The sequence below is a fragment of the Thermobia domestica genome, chromosome 1 (assembly GCF_964235325.1).
Source record: "Thermobia domestica chromosome 1, izTheDome1.hap1.1, whole genome shotgun sequence".
Taxonomy (NCBI): domain Eukaryota; kingdom Metazoa; phylum Arthropoda; class Insecta; order Zygentoma; family Lepismatidae; genus Thermobia; species Thermobia domestica.
The window spans coordinates 255,986,147-256,010,781 of record NC_137454.1 but is presented as its reverse complement, the minus strand read 5'-3'; the positions used below and the strand labels follow the sequence as shown (position 1 = coordinate 256,010,781).

The following is a 24,635-nucleotide window of genomic DNA, read 5'->3' as shown; positions in this document are numbered from 1 at the left end:
GGGAACCCACGCACCAAAGGCGAACACTACCACTGAGCCACCGTGGCTCCATCCGAAGATCAGTTAATTTAAAATACTTTCGTGTCTTCTTTCCAAAATCTCTAACTGTAAGCTCAGCAGATAGAGGGCAGTGATATCCAAAATAAGCGTCCACCCCACAGCAAGGAAGATTGTGTGTAGCAAAACTTGCCTCCCTTCCCTCGAAAAAAAAAAAAAAAAAAAAAGGCGAGAGAGGGCAGCGTGCATTTAAATGCAAGTCTGATGTTGATCCACCTACACGAATCTATTTTGAAACTATATAAAATATTTGATGAGATAAGAGTGCATTTTAGATCAAAGAAAAGGATACGTTGGCCAACTGGCCATCTCTGAAGACATTGTGAAGTGTGTGTACGCTGCCCAATGTTCATGCGTCAAGTCAGCAGGCAGTTGCAAATACCACAAACAACCGCAACCAAGATTTTACGGAAGTGCTTGCAGTTTTACCCTACCAGCTGCAATTGGTCCCCCTGATCACCAAACTTCATCGTTTGTAACTTATTTCTGTGATGATTCGTGAAAGACAAGAGCTATACACCTCTACTACCCACAACGCTTAATGATCTCCAGGTATGCAGTATAGCTGTCAACTGAATCACACCGGACACGTTTCGCAAGATGTGGTTGGACCTCAATTACCGTCTCAATGTCTCCCACATAACAGGTGGCGCGTATATCAAGTGTTTGTAATTCTAATCAATTCACAAAACATTTTGTGAGTATGCAACAATGTGAATGTTTTTGTAGTATACTGAATCCTTTGAAATAGGGACTGTTTTCGTGTTCACCATGTACGTTTCCACTATATACATACTATTTCCATAGACATTTTAGTTTCAGCACAGAGTCGGAAAGATGGACACAAAAATGTCAATTAATAAGCAAGCACTCACCAAACATTTCACAGGGCTTCTCGATGAGACAGATTTAACTTAAAATGATGAGCACCAATACATTTCATTATGTATAGGAATTCACGGCAAAATCGAAAGCAAGATGAGAGAAGCATACTGTCTTCTTGCACGCATGTTCGAAATAATTCAATGACAACTCAATATAAAAGTTCTTTGACGAAGTTTGCCTACTAACAATTCCAAGGTTGAAAAAAAAAATATATATTTTTTTTTACTTAAGTCGACTGTTTTTATTTAAATCACCTGTACTTGATTCTTTTAAATTATATTCCTTTTTCAACTGGCAAACTACAGGGGTTTCAGGTTTCTTTTATTATGCTACGTTAGAGTAAAACCAAAATCGGAAGTTTACTGATAGTTGTGTCATGTCTTTTTATTTTTAAAGTATACAATGCTTTGTTTAAACTTGCATTATTAAAAGTCTTAACATCATACGGATTAAGATGCGAAGTTTATATTCACATTCGATTACGGTTTCAGAATGGTCAGAGTTATCGAATAAGCAAAATAAATTTGATTTAAATCGATCAACCGTGAGCAATTCCTTTCAAAAATCGCATTAATCTCGAGCCACATGATCACAATTACACTGAAATTAGTATAGTAATACAGATGAAACACCTAAAGAAACAAGTTTTACACAGAATAATAGCACAATGCCTGTTCTTCGCACGGGAAGAACACTTACGGACAATATTTGAAAAGATATTTAGAATATTTTTTATTGTCTCAAAATACTTGATGCAAGTTTGATTTCACTGGAGTTTATAAACGTCCTCCCTCTGAGGTAACATTTTTCAAATTCTATGATTACCCTAGGGTGCACAGGAAACGTTTAAATAAGCATTCAAGGTTGTACGCCTAATAGCTTCGGAGAACTGGAAAGTGGCAGAAAATTCAAAACCCCATTCCTTCCTTTAGGAGCCACATCTTGCAAAATAGTCTTCTCTCGAGCTTTTGGTGCATGGAGATCCATCCACAGAATGATAACTTTTCAAGTCTCTCTCGCCTTACGAGGTCACATTTCACAAAATTCCGTCATATCTATAGCCTAGGGTGTAGGAATACATTTCTTAAAAATGAAATGAAATTAAGTTGTATGTCCCACGGTTATGCCGGCTAGGGAGACCGTGATGAGAAATTAATAAAATGGTGGAATGAAGAAAGTGGGAGGAAACGGGAGAATTCCTACAAAACCCACGCACATGGTGTTCGTCCAACACGAAGTTCAGCTGGCGCGAGCTGACATCGAACCAAGGACCCTATGCACCTTCTACCGCAGCCTTTTATACAAAAATAGATTAAGAGCCCGTGCTTCGCATGGAGAGAATGAATTCTGAACCCCTATCTCCAATAGAATACAAATTTGTATGGAGCGATATCTTGTTTCAAGCCAAGTGCTAAGCTCAAAACTTCATTTCAAGCGGTTCTGCCACTTTCCCGTTACAATGAAAGAATGTCAAAGTCACTTTATAGACTAAGAAGTTATCGTCCCCTTCCCTCAAACGGAAATTTTCGAAAACGCTGGAACAAGTATTCACTTATTTTTAATGAGTTTATATACCAAGTTTCATCTCTCCAACAGAGAGAGCTTGTGAAGCATTCTTTTTATGGTGTAACCTTTGAACACCTTAATCCCTTTTAAAGTGACATGAGAATCTTGCGCAAACCAAGTGCTACGTCCAAAAATTAATTTCAAATAGATTAGTTTCTTCCAGTGATGATGAGACAAAACTTGTCATTGCAATTTTATATTAAGGAAAATAGTATAAAAACTGCCCCCTCCTCTCTTAGAAGCGGAAATTTCAAAAATTCTGGGTCACAGGTGTAATTATTTTTAATGAACTCTTACACCGAGTTTCATCTTTCTAACTTGCAGGCTCCTGAGATGCTCTTTTTTGCATTAATTTTGAACCCCTCTGCACCACTTCCTCTTCGGATACGCATTTCAATCAAAGTAAATTATAAAAACTGAGTTTGAGATAGATACTATGTTCAAAAATTCGCTTCGAACAGTATCGCCCTGATGAGACGAGACACCTCATATATACAGGATGTTTCAAAACAACACCGACAACGTTTGGGAAGTGATTCCTGACACTAAGATAAGGTAAAAACTATAGACTTACCTGGGTGCACAAATGCTTCCCTTCGGAGTTATACTGTCGAAAACATGAAAAAAATGAATCAAGGTCCATACCTCTAAAACTATGGGACCTACCGTAGTCAAGTCTACCTAGGAACTAGTACGTGCCCTATTCAAATATCTTAGTTTCAGAATCCTGCGGTACTTCCCCTACAATTTTTATAGAGGTAGCTGGTGAGTACTTCAAATTATATGCCTGCAGCCAAACCCCCTCCATAAAAATTGTTGCGTGAGTACCTTAGGATTCTGAAACAATTTTGGATAGCGTACATATTAGTTCCCAAGTGAAGCCTTGACTCGACTACGGTAGGCCCCACATTTTTGGAGCTATGGCCCTTTAAAGTTCATTTTTTCATGTTTCGACAGCCAATAACTCTGAAAGGAAGCATTTGTGCACCCAGGTTCTTGTCTTATCTTGTCAGGAATCATCTTCCAAACGTTGTCGGTGTTGTTTTGAAATACCATATTATATATATATATATATATATATATATATATATATATATATATATAAAAAGGTGATGCTGGTAGAGTTCTGGTTATGAATAAGTAAATGGTTGTACTCTAAATATTACACTGGACTGTTACCAACTTTTACTTATTTGCGAAATAATTTTATCACAACGCTAGCTAGCAGTTCCCATAGCATTTCGTCAACTCTCCAACCGACGGAAGCCACTAAAAGCAATCTGCGGATACATGACCAACGGTTACGCTTACAGGTTAAAGAAGCATCACCATAGATACAAATTACCATCGTAAGATCCTGCCATCACTAACAGGTGATTTACCCCAAGTTACGAGGTTCTTCGATCTTAATCTGCTTTGCCGCTAATTACTCTCTCTAATATTGTCTATCAAGTTCGTATCTCTAACCTTCTACCACCTTCTAATAAGACAAGATCGTTCTCAAATAGTAGTTATACCAGTTCTTTCCTATTTGCAACTTTCACTATACTTTACTATCACTTCACTTTATTCCAAACATTCTTCTCAAAGCCAATATTTCGAATGCGTCTACTTACTTTTCACCGCTCTTTCGTCTTACCATTCTCCACGGTTGGCTGGTTTAAACCACGTTAAAAAAAAAAAAAATGGCTTAAACAAACAAACAAACAAAAAACGAAAAATGCTTTAAATCGTCTGAACTTCATGGTGACGATTCCACATATCAAATCATCTGCATTAGTTATATCTCCTTCTCACCTTTTAATCAAGGCGCCCAATGTTCAATTCTCGGTCGAACCACAACCCTTCTTTCAAGTGTAAACCAAGTAGCGGTTCGGATGTCACTTTAAGCGAAGGTCTTCTTACCTCGGTATTACATAAGGATATTAAGCTTAAACATACGAAACGAAATCAAATTGTATGCCTGAATGCCTGTTATATCAAGAACCCAAGGTTGCTTAAATATATTGATAAAAATTGGAAAATTTATCGACTGCCCATGTAGCTTCCAACATTAGCTTGAATCAGACTTTTGTTTTAGTTTTATTGAATGATTTCTAGATACTAAATTTGTAATTTAATACCTCAGTTTTAGCGTACTGCTTATGATACCTTGACCTTAAAATTTTATATACAAAGCAATAACGAGATTTTTCAGTTATTTTTTTCCACTCATGCCTGCCGACAACATGGGTGCTCCGGCACCCACAAGATTTTTAGTTTGGACAAGGGTTTGAACCCGTTTCTCTTGCATTTAAGTCAGCCGTGTTACCGACTGAGCTAGGCCAGCCACAACTTATACTACCGGTATATTATATTTTATCACAGCACAGCTTTTTATAACAGTGTTCATAAAAGATTTTAACTAAAAATAAGTCAATCAAACATTGAAACTTTCTTCAGAACATACAGGCTTACACATCCCGCCATTGATATGCACCCACATAAATTTTGGAAAGTCGGCGCCGTTGTTTGCATTCAAAATAATAATATTTTCCCAATGGCTAAGGCGGAAGTTTCCTGATTTATATATAATTCTGTATAACGGTTTCATTTATGCAACTGTTTATCTTTTTGTCCTTTTGGAATGACTCTTGACAACTATGTAAAGATCAGTACAACGTATTTTTATCAGGAGTGCTTCGTGAGTGTCAGCAGACTCATCGCATTTGTGGCCAATTAGTCCTGGTTTCGTGTCCAAATGGACAATTTCTCTTGGATGTAAGCCGAGAAGCGGTTTGGTTTCCGCTTTAAGTTTATGTGACTTCTTCCAGCATAATCCTGTTGTTGCATAATAACGCCAAGGCGAAACCAACTCATTTCTGTCATATGTAACATAAATACACAGAGCAAATCATTTAAACCAAAAAAACCTGGATTAAACAAAAAAATGTTTTTTTTTCTTCAATAAAGACCATGGTTTTTGCCAACCTTGCCCCTATCAGGATTCCAAGTGAGCCTTGTGGAGGAGATTTTTTTTCGGAGTTCTGCCCTTTCCTTCCACTTTCATTATCTGTCATCTTACTATCACCGTCTCTTAGCCATGGTGCATACTCGTGACACAGTGAACTAAAACATATCAAAGAAGAAAGAAAAATGTTGCGCAAGCGTATCCATGAAGCCTCTTCCGTGTTTTGTGGGACAACTAGCTTATATTTTGATTTCTAGAAAGAAGTAGACAATCTTATAAAATAACAAAGAAGTGGGTAATTCTATGTAATATAGAATATGAATAAAATTCCCCATTATACTTAGGATTCAAATCCCTGAGACAGCGTCCTGACCGAAGATTCCCTTAGCTTCTCTCAAAACATGGCAGGCAAATGCTCGGATAGTACCTCAACTTCAGGAGATTAAAAAAAAACTTTATTAAATGGGTGTTTTTGCTTATTTTTTTCTGATTTTTAATTTTCGGAAGAACTGAAACGTTGGATTTTTTTTTAAAAAAATCCTGATTTCTAGTTGTCAATTTGCTTAATTAAAATCGATTTTACGATTAAAGGATCTTCGTAACATATGATAATTGTACTATATGTCACATACTCCACCTGATACGCAAGGAGAATTCGAGAGTTTCACGATCTGATTGTCGTGAGTATTGAGAAGATAAAGGTATAGCTTCCTATTTTTAAATGAAAAGTTTTCGAGTTTTAAATAGCTGACACAGAGAAAGATATTTGCTTGTACTAATACGCAAGTATGTACTACAAAAACATAGGGAATGTAGTCGCATTGTTTTCTATTCCAGACTAGTTGAAATCTCCGTTCTTTTCACGGGGAGAATAAGGTCTATGGAAAGAATCTAAGCCTCCTCCCCCTTTGGATACGCACATCAATGAAAGCATAATAAGTCCGTAAGATATTCTACTTTTGAGAGGAACTGAATCACCATTTCTCTTAGGATACGTACGCCCTTCAAGCGAAGTAGTATTTTAAGATCCTAGCCTGAGATAGGTACATGACAAAAACCCAGTTCAAGATGATAATTACATCCAAAAATTCATTTCAAACTATTTAGCAGTTTCCTCGTGCTGTGATCACAAACAAGATTTTTATTTTTATATAACGTTTACAGTTGAATTTGATCGATTAGATTTGATTTAATGTTAAGTTTAGCTTCCCTTTTAACAGTAAGGCTATATGAGCCGTGGATCTACACCTTAAAGTGGGAGCCGAACATGAGCTCCCATGTGAATCTGATCGAACGCAAACAAAATTCGTTATGCATGATTTCCAAACTTTTTTTTTTTTTCAATGGCATCCTGTTCTGATGATAATCTTTTGTTATATATATTTTAAGGTAATTCTGAAACTAGGCATGTACTAAGTAACATGATTGAACAAATTATCATATTAAGGTTATTGCTTCAATTTAAGTTTTGAAACTACTTGGATCTGGGCTAGAAGTGGCTTTTTTTAAGGGGGGGGGTTGAAATTTCAACAATCTCACCTGGAATTTTTTTACTAGTCTTTTCTGTAACTGTTTATAAATCCATAAAATGAGTTTTCCTTTCTACAAGTTTCTGCGCAGGGTTCTGAAAACACATTAAAAAATAACAAAGTATTATTGGGTTATTAGGCAAAATAGTTTTATTACCTTTTGCACGTCCATTTAAAGCCAATTTCTACGTAAAATAACAATTAAGCATTCGTATTCTATTTCATACATGAAACATGTCGCACAAAGGAAATTCATGAAGCTCCATCTGTTTCGTGGATCACTTTGCAGTATTGGCACTACTTTATATTTCGATTCCCAGGAAGGAGGAAGACGATAATTTTATAATATAACAAAGAGATGGGTAATTCAATATAATATAGAACAGGAATAAAAACCCCTTTTACACTCAAACCCTGGACCAGTCTTCCTGACTGAACGCGCCAAGTAAACATGGGGATAATACCTCCAGGTCAGGAGCCAGAGATGAAAAAAGTGGTTTTATTAACTGAACTTTTAAAACCAGACTGGATTTATTTTAAAGAACTAAAGTGCAGGAAACTTCTTTTTTTAAATTTCAATTATTGTTGCAACTTGGCTTTCTTACGTTTACCGAAAACAACCCCTGTTACACCAGGATTCAAAGGCCCAGTTTTTCTCACTGAAGATTTCTTAAACTTCCCTCAAAACATGCCAGGCAGATACTGGATAGCACCTTAAGTCAGGAGCCAGATATCAAAGAAAGTAGCTTTATTAACCCTTTTGGCATAAGCATTGAGTTACGCCCCCTAAAACTTATACGCTTACTTCAAAGTGATTTCTTTTTCTAAATCTTATGTCTGTAAAATGTAATTTCTGCTCTTTGTGTACGAATATATAGGGTGATAACTAGTGCTGTTGAATTTTTGTGACATTTGCGGTTTTCGGTTTTTGAGAAAACCGATTTTCTGAAAACCGAAAACCGCAAATGCGGTTTTCAAAACCGAAACCGCAAAAGCGGTTTTCGAAACCGAAACCGCAGATGCGGTTTTCAAAACCGAAACCGCAGATGCGGTTTTCAAAACCGAAACCGCAGATGCGGTTTTCAAAACCGAAACCGCAGATGCGGTTTTCAAAACCGAAACCGCAAAAGCGGTTTTCGAAACCGAAACCGCAAATGCGGTTTTCAAAACCGAAACCGCAGATGCGGTTTTCAAAACCGAAACCGCAAATGCGGTTTTCCAAACTGAAACCGAAAAAGCTCTTTTCGAAAGCGAAAGCCGCCCGAAACCGTGTTTGCGGTTTTATAAGGGATTGTCCTTTTCAAAGCAGAAACAATGTTTGCTGTTTTTAATTACACCTTTTAACAATTGTGAAAGCATCTATCGATCGAGACAAATGTATTGATTTATATGAGTGTTTTAACTTTTTTTATTTGCTCCAAGACTATTATGGTAATATGTGCAGCACAGTGCGAAAGGGATAATTCGATGGTTGTACAGCGAGGGACACTTCTAAATGGTACAGCCATATGGAGATTTACGGTGTACCATTTAGAAGTGTCCCCCGCTGTACAAGTCACAGCTAAATTAGGGTGACAAATAATGACGTTCGATCCTTAGCTTTTTTTTTTTTTTTTTTTTTTGGTTATTTCTTTGATGACACTTTCAATGTACCTTTCGGCTGCAGGGAAGCAAACCCGGTGGACCCCACCTGATTTTCATATATGTTGTAAATTAGACCACCAGGAACACGAATCTGAAGGAATTTTGACATTTCGAATGTCGGAACTCGAGATATTCGAACATAAATTGACCATTGAAGCAAACTGGACCCCACCTGATTTTTATATATTTTGTAAAGTAGTCCACAAGGAACACGTATCTGAAGGAATTTTGACATTCCGAATTTCGGAACTCGAGATATTCGAACATCAAGTGAAAACGGAAGCAAACTAGACCCCAACTGATTTTTATATATTTTGTAAACTAAACCACGAGAAACACGAATCTGAAGGAATTTTGACATTCCGAATTTCGGAACTCGAGATATTCGAACATAAAGTAACCAGGAAGCAAAAAGGACACTATTTGATTTTTATATATTTTGTAAACTGGACCAAAATTAGCAATTATCTGAACGAATTTTAACATTGCGATTTCCCGATCTCGAGATACTAGAACTTATACAGTAGTTTTATGTAATATGTATAAAAGTAACGAAGAAAGTTCTGTCGCTTTTTGACCTATCACTTAGAGCAGAGATATGTCACCAAAGACGTACCTGGAAGATCAAAAATAGTACCCATCAGTATCAATGACCTTCTGCCAACGTTCGGGATGGGCATGGATTCCTTCGCGGTAGAACTTGGTTTGCCGTGAAGCGAAGAAGGTATCAAGTGCATTTAGCACCTCTACTACGGAGTTGAACTGGAGTCCTCTAAAGTGAGTGTCCAAGGAAAGGAACAGGTGATAACCGGACGGTATAATATCCGGACAGTATGGCGGATGCAATAGTGTTTCCCATTCAAGGTGTAGGATGGTGTTCCGGCTCATTCTAGCTATGTGGGGCATAGCGTTGTCCCGTAATGGGGGAACCCCTTAGCGATTGAGAAGTGTTGGCTCCAGGGTTTTGAGTTTTTCTTGAACACGGCTCAACTGCTGACAGTAGACACTTGCATTGATGTTCTTCTCTGACCGCCCGGTAGCAGTTTCCAATGCACGATGTCGTGAGCAGTCCACCAAACACACAGGAGGACTTTCTGGAACCGGAAACAAATCATCTGGGACACATAGACCCAACTTGTAGTGCTTCCCAAATTGATGGAGGTGCTGGCGAATGGTTTCTCGACTAACATTGAATGTTAGCACCAGTTCCTCACATGTCTGTTCGGCTCAATTGCTACCTGAAGATCCTCATTTTGTACATGTGTTGGTCTTCCGGCACGTGTGGTGCGTCTTTCGTGAGTGTTCCGTCGCCGTCCTTAAACTTGCTAAACCACCCTTGCACTGTCTGCGTAATCACGACACCCTCACCAAAGCCCTGAGGTATCTTCCGCCCCGCTACAGTGGCGTTTGATCCAAGTTGGAACTCGTACAGCATACACGCCCCTATGACGCTCTGTGGAGGTTCCATATTCACTCCGTCCTTACATACGTTTACGTTGTAACTGAACTTCCACAACCAGGTAGAATGTCGGATATACCCACACCAACAACTGACCTTCGCCTTATCTCCATTCGCATTAAACTCACGGTATGAGGGTCAATTTTACACAGAATTCCACAAAAAGCGACAGAACTTTCTTGGTTACCTTTATATATCTCTCAGGACATAATATGTTTCGTATAGAGAATATTGTGTTTTTTTCATATAACGTCTATATTAAACTTTAAGTTTTAATATCTCGAGTTCCGGAGGTCGGAATGTCAAAACGCCTTCAGATTCGTGTTCCTCGTGATCTAGTTTACAAAATATATAAAAATCAGGGGAGGTCCAATTTGCTTCCCTGCATCCTACTTTTCAAACGAAACAGTTTTCCAGAGTGTACATTTTGCTTCAAACTGAGTTCTGCCCTGGCTAAGAAACGTAAATTCGCTTCTATAAGAGTCTTTAAAGTTACACTTGAAATTGTCGTTCGGCATTCTTGTAGCTTGTGAAGGTATGAATAATTCAAGTATGTTTGTTACAACATCTACAAACGAATACTCATTCGTATAGAACCTCCAATACATTACATAGAAAACACATGAACTATACAAAGAAAACCATTGTGCATTAGAGCAGATCTCTTATTAGCAAATTATTCTGCACACGCGCACTGCTCAGATAGCCCAGAGTTTGAGCCTGAGCGCGAGTCCAAATTTAACTCAATCGCGATTGAGATTGTCAAAGGTGTAGCGGTTTACGTTGAATATATCATACCAACACTTTATCAACTAAGTCCTCTTAGATTTTTCTCCAATCCCAAAAAGCGGGTGGTTTTTCGTGATTAAGATATGTTTAAGCGGGGGACGAATATATAACCTGAAAATCGGGTGGTACCCGCTAAAATAGGGTAATAAGCCAACACTCAATAGAAATAAGGTATATCCCTATTTAAGATCACTACACATGCAACTCATGAAATTCAATTTGAAATATCATCCACTTAGACTGACATCTTTTATATTATTACTAGCAGCGTTCACCCCGCTTCGCTGCGGTCACCCCGGAACGCAATAAACTTTGTTACTTAGATAATTTTTACTTTTTCGCTTTCAAGTGATATGATAAAAACCATAGAAGATTGCAGTAAATGTTAACATTATATCGCCTGTCATTTATGTTAACCCGCCCCGCTTCGCTGCGGTCACCCCGGAACGCAATAAACTTTGTTACTTAGATAATTTTTACTTTTTCGCTTTCAAGTGATATGATAAAAACCATAGTAGATTGCACTAATGTTAACATTATATCGCCTGTCATTTATGTTAACCCGCCGAGTGACACGGTCATGCGGGTTGCATATAAATACGTTTATTTTTACCTATGATGAACTAACAAAGGATTTGTACGTTTGGACACTTGAATGGTCAATTATCTCAAGACACTGGTAATTAAAAATTAAAGTGATATGATAAAAACCATCTAGGGTCCAAATCCTAATAACCCCCCAAAAATGAAAGAAATTGGTTCAGCCGTATTAGCGTGATGAGGGAACAAAGGATTTGTACGTTCTCTTTTATATATAAGATTACTCTTTCCCCATATTTTTAAAAATAATACTGCCACTCTTTCTTTTGTTAACAAAAAGGCACCACCTCCCTTTCTTAATATAAAGAAAGAGAAAAGAAAGAAAGAAAATCTCTATCGCAATACACAATTTTATTGTTGATTTATTGCCACTCCGATAAATGTGAATGTTGTGGTTTTGCATGTGTCGACTGGCTTCTTATCGCAAGTCCCAGACACCTGCAATAGTTTATACTAGACGGAAACACCGATCAAATTTTATTCTGTATCATTTTACTTCCCAATAACGATAGCCGTGCCTCTTTGAGAAATTGCAACTAATTTTTTTTTTATTCTGCCAATTGTAAAAGTATAGAATTTCCCTACACTTTAGGACATTTTAAGAAAAAATACCTTCTTTTCCTTCTGCAAATTTTGATCATTTTTCCCTAAGCCACCGAGGGAAATTTCCCTCCATCTGGCAACTGAGAGCCGGTGTGGGGAAAGATTCTTTGCTGTTTTCTCGTCGTTACTTGATATTAGTGCTGTAGAATTTTTGACATTTGCGGTTTTCAAAACCGAAACCGCAAAAGCGGTTTTCAAAACCGAAACCGCAAATGCGGTTTTCGAAACCGAAACCGCAAAAGCGGTTTTCAAAACCGAAACCGCAAATGCGGTTTTCAAAACCGAAACCGCAAATGCGGTTTTCAAAACCGAAACCGCAAATGCGGTTTTCAAAACCGAAACCGCAAATGCGGTTTTCAAAACCGAAACTGCAAAAGCGGTTTTCAAAACCGAAACCGCAAAAGCGGTTTTCAAAACAAAAACCGCAAAAGCGGTTTTCAAAACAGAAACCGCAAATGCGGTTTTCAAAACCGACATTTCGGTTTTATGAAATTTCACTTTTTTCAAAAAACCGGTTTTCGGTTTTTTCAAAAACCGATTTCGACAGCACTAGTGATAACGTCCCTCCAAGTGAGTTTGAAACGAAGCCATATGTTGAACAGCGTAGAAACATTTCTGCCTTTGCTTCGTAAAAACGGAAGCTTATCAGTATTGTTTGTTGGTACTGTATGTTCACAGTTCATATGCATATACGAAACCTTACAGCATTTTCTCCGTCTCGTATCTCCTCATTCCCCTCTTTATATCCACAAAATTTTATATCATCTAATTCTATCGCAAACAAGGCAAGTGAATGTTTTATCTTCCATTTATGTGGGTTTGTTCCATTTTTATTAGCAAATGGTAATGGGGTTGTCTAATTTGAAATGTAGTATGTGGTATATTAGAAGTGTTGTTACTGGGTTCGATTCTCCGATACCATCTCTAATATTGTCAAACAGGATTGAGAAATATTCTCTCTTCCTAACGAACCTAGACATTGCCACGAATCTTATTATAGGCATTATGTATAGGACATCGTAATTTTCAAGGGAGATTATATTCGGATGCCTGTAGCCTGGACAGCTGTCGGGGGTGACTTTTTACAAGAGGGAAATTTCCCTTTTTTACGTACATAATGAACCCATGTGCATGATACTATTTGAAAGCTTGTTTAATTCTGAAGAGAAAGTTTCATGATACTAGGATAAATAGTACTGTGTTTGGGAACTTATTTTGTATATTCCACTTTTTTCCTAATTATATATGAAATCTGGTATTGTCAAACAGGAATGAGAAACATCTCTTTCTTGTAATTAGTTTAGATACAGCAATGAAACATGGCACACATACCACGTATAGACCGTAATATTTTTGAAGATACATTATATTAGAGTTATCTGTATCCGACGCCGCTCCCGAGGAGCACCAATTTCTTTTAAGTTTTTTTGGAGGGAAATTTCTCTTTTACTCCAAACTTCCCTTTTAGTAGGCTACATTATCCAAACATGCGCATGATACAATTTTAAAGGTGTTTTATCCTTAAACGGATAAAGTATCAGTCATGATTCTCGGATAAATAGTACTGAAACAGTAGCTATCTAAGTGAAAGTAAATATTTTCCTTTAAAAAATGCAAGAATCTAAACAGATAATTGGATTTTAGACACTTTCTTTCCCTTTTGCCCTAACTAAAGCTGGCTTCTGTTGGATATCCCTCTTTTTCTTCTAAATCTCATATTCAGCTGCCAATTTGCCTTCTTACTATGTATTTTACGACCAAAGTACGCTTGTAACATGTAATAATTGTACCATACGTCATATAGTCCACTTGATAAGGAAGAATAATTCGAGTTTCCAGATCTCTCTTTTTCATGTAACTATCTGTCGTTTCTGTGTGTATAATTATCCCTTACTGTCTGAATACGTACATCCCTTTCTGTCAACACTAGTAGAAATAAAAAAATGGTCTAAAACTTACTTTTTCTTCCCTCTCAAAACATTACCATGATCTCTAAACGGTAATAATTACAGCTGTGTCTACTAATTAGATGTCTGCGGTTTCTTCCTTTCTTAAGATGCATTTCGAAGTGTAACGTATCTTCACCCTGGAATCTTTAGCTAAAGCGCGAAACTTCATGTTATTCAGTGAAGAAAAGCACAGGACTGTTCAATAAGTATATTCCTAACCATATTTAATCGCATTTGCGTGCTGAATAATAATGATTATACACTGAACATGTGTGGATAGCAATACTAGTAGTAAGTATCCATCTCCCATTTTAAGAGTTTTCCTTGCACTTAGTTATAATGCTTTGAAATTCAGAATATAAAAAGACATTTCGAAGAGGCTAAGAAAACATTTGACATTACCCTTGGCTAAGAAACGTCAGATCACGAACATCACTTTTCGACACCAGTAATGGATTAAGAACAAAAGAACACAATCTTTATGTACACAAAAAATAATTGTGTTCCAAGGTGGTGGGTACAAATGCACATCACTAACATTCGGTTCGTTATACCCAGCTCTCATTCAAAATAACGAATTGTAATCCTACACATTGTAAATTTGTACACAACAGTACAAAAATACTACGTTATACATCCACAGATTACCCGATATTCTCAACAGACTTGGAGACCATCATGGGATGTACTCAAATCTGTATCTTCTTAACTAGCAACAAGCTATCAATATGAGAGCAACGCTGTAAAAACTTAAACAATGGAAACAAGAGAAACAGTAGGTGACGCATAACCAGATCAAACTCCTAGTGGAATGCGGATTAATGGCAATTACCTATATACGGATCAGTCATTATTCTCGAACATGCAATTATGAACTATGAGATCCTTTTCTATTTGCAGTTACTGCACCTAAGGGTGATGCGTCAATATTCAAACCGATACTTTTGCATTTCTTCTGCTTCAACGTGAAGAAAACCACACGAAGTGGTTTGTTTAACGTCACAGGCGATTATGTCCTGTAAAATACGGATGATCAATGAAAGTGAATGATTATGAAAGAACTGGCGGAAAAAGAATGTGCACAAAAAAGGGGGGGAACCCAACACAAACTCACATGGACTGGAATCACATGCATCAAATAATTAAAATCTCCCGACCAGTAAAACTAACGAAAATCGAAAAAATGAAGGAAACTCCAACGCGCCACTGGGTAAGCGAGGAAGGAAAATTACAACTATTATTAAATATGAAATATTACCTCAACTTTAAAAAATACATTTATGCATTTATTTAATTGTCGAACTTTCAATAGAGGACTAGAACTTCCATCTGCAGCGGGGATCACTCTTAAAACAACTGATACTTAATTCTCCCTCAGTCACACACACGATTATTAAGCACATGGCTTAAAAGAACTATAACCTTTCATCTTTCCCATTCGCATAATAATTCAGCTGATTCATTGATACTGTCATATCAAGTCAGATACTGAAGTTGCCAGTCCTTCCAAACGGAATCCACCATATTATATTGAACATTGCATCAAAGTCACTGCCTAGCACAGGAAAATCATCTTCGGTAGTTTTATACGTTTTCAAATTGAGTGTAATGTTCAACGTTCTCTCAGACATTCACATATTACAAACCGCTCGAGTCATAAACCATCCATTCAAGTATTATTATTCCTTTAAGCAAGTTGCCGGCTATTGCACCTACACTAGTACGGTTTCTGGAATATGAGCGATGCAATAAGATGTGATTGAGGGGAAAAAAATAAAAGTTGATATTTCAGGAGCGATCCCTGCTAATAAAAATGGGAGTGCTCATTGAAAATTCTGGCAATTAAACATACTGACATATACAAAAGTTTAACTTCATAAAAAACTGTAATCGTCAGTCAGTTTAGTTTTGTAAGTAAGTATTATTAAAAGTCTTTGGCACTAACACATCCCATGATAACTATGACAAGGAAGCATACCGGTCATCTGCAAAACCCACCGAGGCGCATAGTTTAAAAAATCATATGAACAAAACTGTATCAGGGTTGCTTTACAATTCTACAGCATAATCATAAGCTCCCACATACGCTCCTGTCAATCATACATTGTTATCCTAGCCTGCGAAGACAAAGCAGTTCACCCCCCCAAAAATAAGTGTGCAATCCTTCTCTAGTCCTTGCACCTCTTCTGATGCAGCTCTCGGGTCATATTCCCGAATCTGGAAGATGGTTCCCTTGATTTCAGAATGAGAATCATAACTTCATATTTATTTATTTATATATACGTGAAGAAAATTTAATAGCATATAGAAGTATGCGGTATACAGAAAATAAAACTCACACTGGTGTTTAGTGCCTTCGTGGAAATTAGATGTTCCATTGTACAAAAATTTTCCGCCAAAAAGAATTTCTGGAACCCATACCTCAATCCATTCTACGAGATGTAGGTTAGCTTTTCTCGAGGGTTAAGATTCCTGAAGGATCTATTCAAACCATATGATATTGAGTACATTAGAGAGGAAGGGGATGCATTCCATCGATCAACTACAAACAGCAACAGTTCAGCACTTACAACAAAACGAAACTACACGTGCCTTAATTTCTCTTCCTACAATGTACTGCATTGCTGTATTCCACGAATATTCAACTATGAAAAAATAAATTCACAATAGCTTACACACACATTATATATATATATATATATATATATATATATATATATATATATATATATATATATATATATAGTATGTATAAATTAATTGCAACATGACTTAGGCAAAGATTTCTAGCGAATGAGTTTTCTTAAAAATTGTCCTATACGGTTTCGGCAGTGTTCTCTGCCTTCTTCAGTGTCGGAATTACTCACTGAAAAATCTTGCATCACTAGAATATGTGATGACATCTTGCAAACTGCATGACCCAAACTGCTGAAGACTGAAAATGAACCTTTTAAAGCAAGTATTGTTTCTTTTGAAGATTTCTGACGCTTCTCTCATACATTCGCAACACCACCTGTTGTCTTCACATTCATAAAGAAATACTAATTTATTAATATCGTCAACTGGCAACCTCTCATCCAAAACAAATTTTGCAGAATTCTGCTAGTACTTTGATCAGAACTAAACAACTATTTTGGGGACAGAACTTCAGGATCAGTAACTCTATAGAGAACTATGTAACTTATTAGAATTTCACACAATCACCACGATTTAGCAGTTTAGATCAACTCTCAGTGGAACCTGGAAATGCTGACCAATGAAGAGCACTTGCATCAACCCACAGTTTGGCAGTTCTATTCACAAATAACGATCTTAACTTGTTTACAGCAAAGTTTATTATCAATAAGAAGAAAATTACCACATTAATAAATTAATTTCTTTGAATGCGAATACGACAGTTGCATATATATCAGGAACCTTTATTTTACAACAGAAATCTTGATGACAGCAAAGTGCTTCAGTAGTAAAGCGCTCACCTCCGGCACGTGGAGTCCCTAGATCGATTCCAGCTCTTGCCACGTGGACAAGCACCGTGTACATGGGTTTCTCGAGTTCATTTCCTCCCAATCTTTTCATTCCACCATTATGCATCCATCTCATTATCACCATTTTCCTTAGCCTTGGTGCAGACAACTTAAAAATAACATTTGCATTTAAGATTATTGCTCCCATCTTTCAACAATTCAAAATGCAAACTGCACCAAATCGCAAGATATCACGTATTCTAGCGATATGAGATGATTTTTCAGTGTGAAAGTACGACCTAGTGAGAATGACAGATGGCACTGTCCAAATAAGACAACGAGCATATAATGAAAAGTTCAGTCTAAAGTATTAAAAGCCATTCACATTTTTGTTAAAGCAGCAAACAGCTTTTACATAATACCATAATGAGAGAAAACTTTTCAGTCCTACCAAGGAAGACAGGTGACACTGTCGTAACTGAATACGACGATTTTAACAAGACTCATACGCTGGTCAAGTTTTGTCTAAGCATTAAAAGTATCTTGTATTACAATTTAAGCAACTCATTACTGCTCAGTCACCTATCTAATTTACCTGTTGAAGGTAACAGCAAACTGCCGAAACTAACAAGAAAAAGTTTTGATGCTTGTATAATACACAGTTATACAAATATCACTATACCTTACTATATTGTTTGGAGTTTTATTCTAACCTATCATTTCTCCTTACGTTCTGCCATCTTCAGCTAGGCTGACAGATGACATCGAAATGATAGGCCTGTAATAAAACTCGAATACGCTAAGATATGGTACCGTATTTGTCTTTGTTTGTAACACAAAACTATCACTTTGGCCTTTATTATCGTTAACTTTTACTTACTTATTCACGGTTATAGATAAATCCAAAGCAAATACAAACAGTAAGTGAACGTTTGTGTTGGTAGAAATACGTATCAATTACTACTTGTTCATACGGTATGTTGTAACGTTTCACAGAGTACATCAATTAGAACTCTTATTCTGAATATGTACGTACGCATAACTGTAATTGTTAAATCACATCACACCACCCTTCCAGTGCTAGCAATTTATTTATTGATTCGATGTTGCGGGAAGTCCAAATAGTGGTGAAATCACACACTAAAGGCATCAGGTTAGTTTTTTGAGTTCTTAACATACAACGTTATATCAATTACCGGCATTACTCGAGCAGACTGTTCTATCAAATCATGACATTTCTTAGATCTTTTAGGTTAGGTTAGAGCTTCGTATTTCTTCAAGTAGAGCATGACTAAACGAGGAGCTCCATTGCTACTTGCAGACAATACTTGCAGACTATACATCCTATACGTCCACAAACACAGTGTGGACGTATAGGATATAAACTAGGGTATAAACACGAAGCAACTTGTATTAGGTGGCGACTAAAAGCACGAATGCCACCTAACGAGTCACGACAGAAGTGCAGCAGTGGGGAAGCGGTAATGAGGAGCTGCGTCCGCAGGGAAAAGGCGCGTCAGCGACGGTGTGTATAAGGACACCGTTCTAGAACACAGGTCCTTCTTCGCATTTAGCTGTAATAAAGACCAAAAACAACGTGCCCTGCGGGGCTCTCACCCGCCTGCACTCACTGACGCTCGCTCGGCAATACTATTTGAATTAAATATTAAACTTTGGTACAGGAAGGAACTAACTTACGTACTAACCTATATGGGATCCTGTGTTCTAGAACCCCCCCGGTATACGCATAAACGAGGATAGTGGAAGAGCACACTTACACACACAACACTTTCAATATCAATCAAAACTCATTTCAATACGCCATGCACTGACAGTAAATACTTATATTCACTCTCATTACTTTAAAAAAAAAAAAAAGTGTCACGTAGTATTTCACCTATAAATTTTCCATTTGGTATCGGTTCTTTAATGCTCACAAACTCCTCGTATGCAAAACGAACTGTCTTTAAAACATAATACAGCTTAACAGAATGCACAAAACCCAATCAAATCCAGGATCGACGCTTCAGCTTGATCAACTTCTTATGAGTGTTTCAAATTACTCATTTGGAATTTCTCAACCTACAACACAAAAAGCTATCAAACATACTGCACATAAGCGAAAACACGCAACGCTAGCATCACCATCACTAATCACCAATACATTTGGAACAGAACAGATCAGCCATCATTCAATCACACGTGATAATTTGCACATAGTGGCCCCCGGTGCCACACACTGTTCACTCCAAAAACCGTACAGCTAAGAATTTTAATTCAAGTGATTTCTAGTCGCCAAACTGTAAGCATCACTGAACTACACCATACATATTTGAAGCACTAATCTGCTACGACCGCATGTGCTTGAAATTTGATTCGATAATTAGGACACACTAATCAGATGACAAGAACTGATTCCAATCAAACAAACAATTTAATCTTAAAAGAATCCACACAATGAATTTATCACAATACTAAAGCCGATGGATTAAAATCTAACAGATTTCCTTGCAGCAATGCAAGTGTTTTGAGTTTACGAAGAATTTTGATAGGCTACGCAGCTTGATAACAGATTCGTGCGTCGGCCTGTAACACTGACCACCATTTATCGTTCAAAACAACACAGGGAGGAACGCGGTTGTCAATAAATCATCAAATATTGAGCACTCCCGGCAGAAATTGGAGTAAATATTCGTGCTCTGCTACAAGGACGCATAAAAAGAAAAGAAAAAAAAATAATTGAAACTACGTAGTTTTCATTCAAAACTGAAAAACTCATTTTGTGCCCCCAACTACTACTCTTATTTAGGATTTCATTTCGCTATATTTCAGCTCTCTCCAGAACAACGGTCACTGGATCGGAATCTCTTGTATTTACATGATACAAAGTTCTCTTACCCAATACCCATTAAAAGAAAACATAAGCACCAAGCATTTCGTGAATCTATGTATAAATTCTAATCCACACATGAATTTTGCACGGTACCGGTACCAAGAATTATAATCAATGTAAATGAAAGAGATACTGGTTCACGTCTCATTGCGCGTGAACATGGTTGCAGAAAGAACTTAAATATGGCAGCAGTTGGGAATACAAGATAATTTCTCAATTTCGACTTATATACCCAAGAGCAAACTCCAGTAACTACAGCCTTAATTTAGTATATATATGCGTGTGTGTGTGTGTGTATTGAGGGTGGAGACCGCAGTCCAACAAAACCAACTTCAAATGCTAATTATGAAAACGTCCTGCAGTGCTTGGTCGTTAAATGTATAATGAATGATTTCAATACCAGCATGGATAAAAGACCTGTAACATCTTTTAATAACTTATTAAGAACAGAAATAGATCACAAGTCAAGGACCCTATTCCCTTGCCAGATTTAGACAGCAATGCACAGCAGCTGTGTAAGGTCCAAAATGAATGCGAATGTAAACAAAGAACAACCAACTACCTGAGGTTCTAATCAAATCACCATGAAATGAAAACAATCCCACACACATAGCTATATAGCAAAAAAATTATTCATGCTCTAGTCACTAACCAACTCTCAAATAATGTATAATTGATAAGCAAACGTTTCTACGATCCTAACGAAGCGTTCACATACGCAATAGTAAAACTCCAACAAAATCAAAGCGACTTCGTTACTTCTGTGCACATACCGGTACCGTGGAAGTTAGCTGTATCCACAATAAAGTATGACAAAGCTTAATTCATAATAAGAAACACGTTAGTGCAAGGCAAGTCATCGTGCAATTGTTATAAAATTGCGTCAGTAGAATATACATTGCAGTTACGTTTACCCTCATGGTGTGATACCACTTACAACTAATTACACGTACAAACACCGCATTAGTGAAATGAAGTAGTTAGTTCAACGTCCCAGATTATGCTAACGCAAACGACGATGAGAAATGAACGAAATAGTGAAATGGAGAAAGTGGGAGAACCCCGAAAAAAAACCCACGCATACGGTCTTTGTCCACCACCAAGCTCACTCGGGTAAGTTGGGACCGACCGAGGGGCACCACAGGTGAACGCTCTACCGCTGAACCACCGCGGCCCCAAGAACGCAGTAGTATTAAAATTCGATTATCAATCTAAGGAAAAAGCTGTTGTTCATAATTCTCGTATTGCATGGTCTTCTGCCCAACTCACAGTTAGTTGGATGATTGAGGATTTCGTTGGTTCTCTTTGATAAACAATAACAACAACAATAATTCTAACTAGCACACTCATGTCATCTTTTAATTCTTCGTCAACTTCATAAATAATTTTCATACAGTAATCGCACTGAAGTAAAATCCAAATCAATTTTAAGGCACAGAATACGCACAATTGGGAATACGAAGAAGCATTCATTCATAGCTACTATGGCTTCCGTAATCTTGAAATCAATGCAGTAATACAAAAATGTGCCATTGTTGCTATTCTCAGCGTTTGTCCAACTGCTTCTTAACCAGTTGCATTTACCGGGGTTCCTATGAAAAATCAATAATTCAAGAATTTTCCCCAAGTGTAACAAGTCTGAGTGAACACGACTGCTATCTTACGATGGAACAAATAAATAAATAAATAAATCTTGATTTCTGAACCGCTTGGGGAGAGTTGTAAATATCACTTGTATACACTTCCTGAAATAACTGAAAATTAAATTTAAAAAAAAAAAAAAGTTTAACATGTTGAGGACGATAAAACACCATCACTTAGGATTCAATGATTCAATAATCATTGCAGGGTGATTTATATGACATTCCTGGACCACAGAAACCTTGCACTATTCCGGATGTAAATTATACACAACAATCACCTTGCAGTCTAATAATAATCATAATAATAATAATAAAACAAATAACCGAAATTCGTCACACCACGCTGCAAACAAAACTACTTATAAAACAATTCAAAATAAAACATCAACCTTGTACTCAACACTGCACCTACACATTACGTGGTTAAGAAAGAAGTGAGGATGGATATTTTCCATAATCACACCATCTTGAGAAATTTCGAAAGCCACAGAATTTCGAAGTATTAACATTAGCGACGAGGAATGCATCTGAAATCTACGCATGAACAACAAGCTTGTCAATCCTGTATAACCTCAACAATAAGTCGAGAATAGTATTATATTGACATTGTCTCACCACCCATACACACTACTGTAAGACCTCCAAGGACAAGTAGCAATCATTAAGAGATCCTGTGTTCGTCTCCTATATACATTGTATTCGCAATCATGAGCATGAAACAAAAGTGCTGTCACGCAAGTGTATAATAGACCTAAATATAATAAAGCATAGCATACTGCGGATCATTGCAGCATTTTATATATAATTGAATTCCATTTATTTAAGATGGATGATTCCTCCATTATACACATGCACTTATTAAAACCGAGCTCACAGATCCTAAAACTCTCGGAGTTACATCAAAACCTGGCACTCCCACTTCCCTCCACTTGTTTATGTCAAGAAATTTTTTCTTATCAGTCACATATGATGAGACATCCGAAGCAGACGATCCCAGCTCGACCTCATTACTACCTAGGTAAACGGGTATTTTGGTTTAATTTCAACAACTTAAATTGTTTCATATCAATGCAACATTCATTCCAATCATTTCTTATTTTATTTTAAATAGGCCGTGTCTAAAATGACTGCAATATACACTATGTAATCGATAGAAATGGCGACTCAGAAAATCAATCCCTGTGATATGATGTTACTCCCCCCCGCGAAAAAGATTACACAGATACTTACTTTTGATAACCCGCTCCGTGGTTGAAAGTTTCTGATTATTTGATGACATTTTGAAGTTTTCCAATTGTTAAACTACAACATACACATCGGATGGCCGAGGAAACCACAGATATCACAAGCTAAATTCTACTGTACCACAAGATGTCGTTCACTGATACCCTCACTGCACTACACACTGCGCAGCTCTGTGCGCACGGAAACCATTACCAATCAAGAAGTGCACGTAGTACTGTAAACACTCTAGCATATGCGCGCCGGAATCCATACAAACTACAACAAAAAAATAAAACAAGGTATTGAAGAAGTATAGAAGAGGGACAGGAGGGAATATAAACAAACATTATTTTGTCAAGGCATATGTATTTATTTCTGTAATATTACCATTAAATCAATAAAAGATCCTTGTACAGAACTGAAATTTTAGATTTTCAAATCTCGTTTACACTGCGGGAAGTAATCAATTTTATCTCTATTTATTACTTTTTTAAGTATATCTTTGAAGTTCAAAATATTTTATCTTTGTGTTCGTAGGTTTCAAGCTTGGTATTTTACTACAATAGTATGAAGGTCAGTCTTGACAAGAGAAATATCAATACTGGAGTATAGTAGGCCTATATCAAAATACATACAATAAAATAAAAGCATAAAAGTAACAACTACAAGAGTAGGTCAATATTGTTAATTATTTCTACGTTACTCGTGATGCTTGTGCATATATACAAATAGAATGTAGTTTATTGTTCCATTTACTAACTGCATTTAGCGAATCTTTTCAGAGATTTGCATAGTTTTCTTATCCAACATTGCTTTTGATTTGCATTTAAGCTCGGTTTTCCATCTGCATTTTCTGCATTCCTGCGCCTTCTCATGTCTTTGAAAATTTTAATTTACTCACACTGTCGCGGAGTTAAAATGCTCCTCAGTTTATTGCTCCTTCTATGTCACCATATGAAAAAGAAAGCAGTAGATATGTATATACAACGAAAGATTCAAAACTGCAGCTTAAGCTTTGAAAATGCCATGGGTGAAATACCAAATCTTAGATGTCCTCGCTTCCGACGTTAGATTTAATTGTATAAATTGTCCATTTTGGATTATACATTTGCATTATTTAACATCAGTTTAACTAAAATCTTTTCATATCTCATAAATAGCACAATGTAGCTAAGGCTTCCCAAATTTTCTGAGATTGTGTGGCCCATCACATCTTCACCCTTACCACTGGCGGATCCAAGGGGGGGGCGGAGGGGGCGACCGCCCCCCCAAAGGTCTCTTATTTTACTTCCAACATTTATCGTTGAAAAATACAAATATGGTCTTTTCCCGACCGATTCAATCTGTGTGACAAGCCTAGCAGAGTCTAATCAAAATGTG

The 24,635-nt window shown here is 37.0% G+C and overlaps 1 protein-coding gene across 1 annotated transcript in view; it reads right to left on the bottom strand.

The window, feature by feature from the left end:
- LOC145660529 (serine/threonine-protein phosphatase 2B catalytic subunit 3) overlaps positions 1-23,446 on the bottom strand; it is a 412,317-nt gene extending 388,871 nt beyond the window's left edge. The window contains exon 1 of the mRNA XM_081725713.1: positions 23,262-23,446. Within this exon, the coding sequence (XP_081581839.1) occupies positions 23,262-23,310 (49 nt within the window). The 5' untranslated portion in view covers positions 23,311-23,446. The remainder of the gene's footprint in view (positions 1-23,261) is intronic.
- Between the last annotated feature and the right edge of the window lie 1,189 nt (positions 23,447-24,635).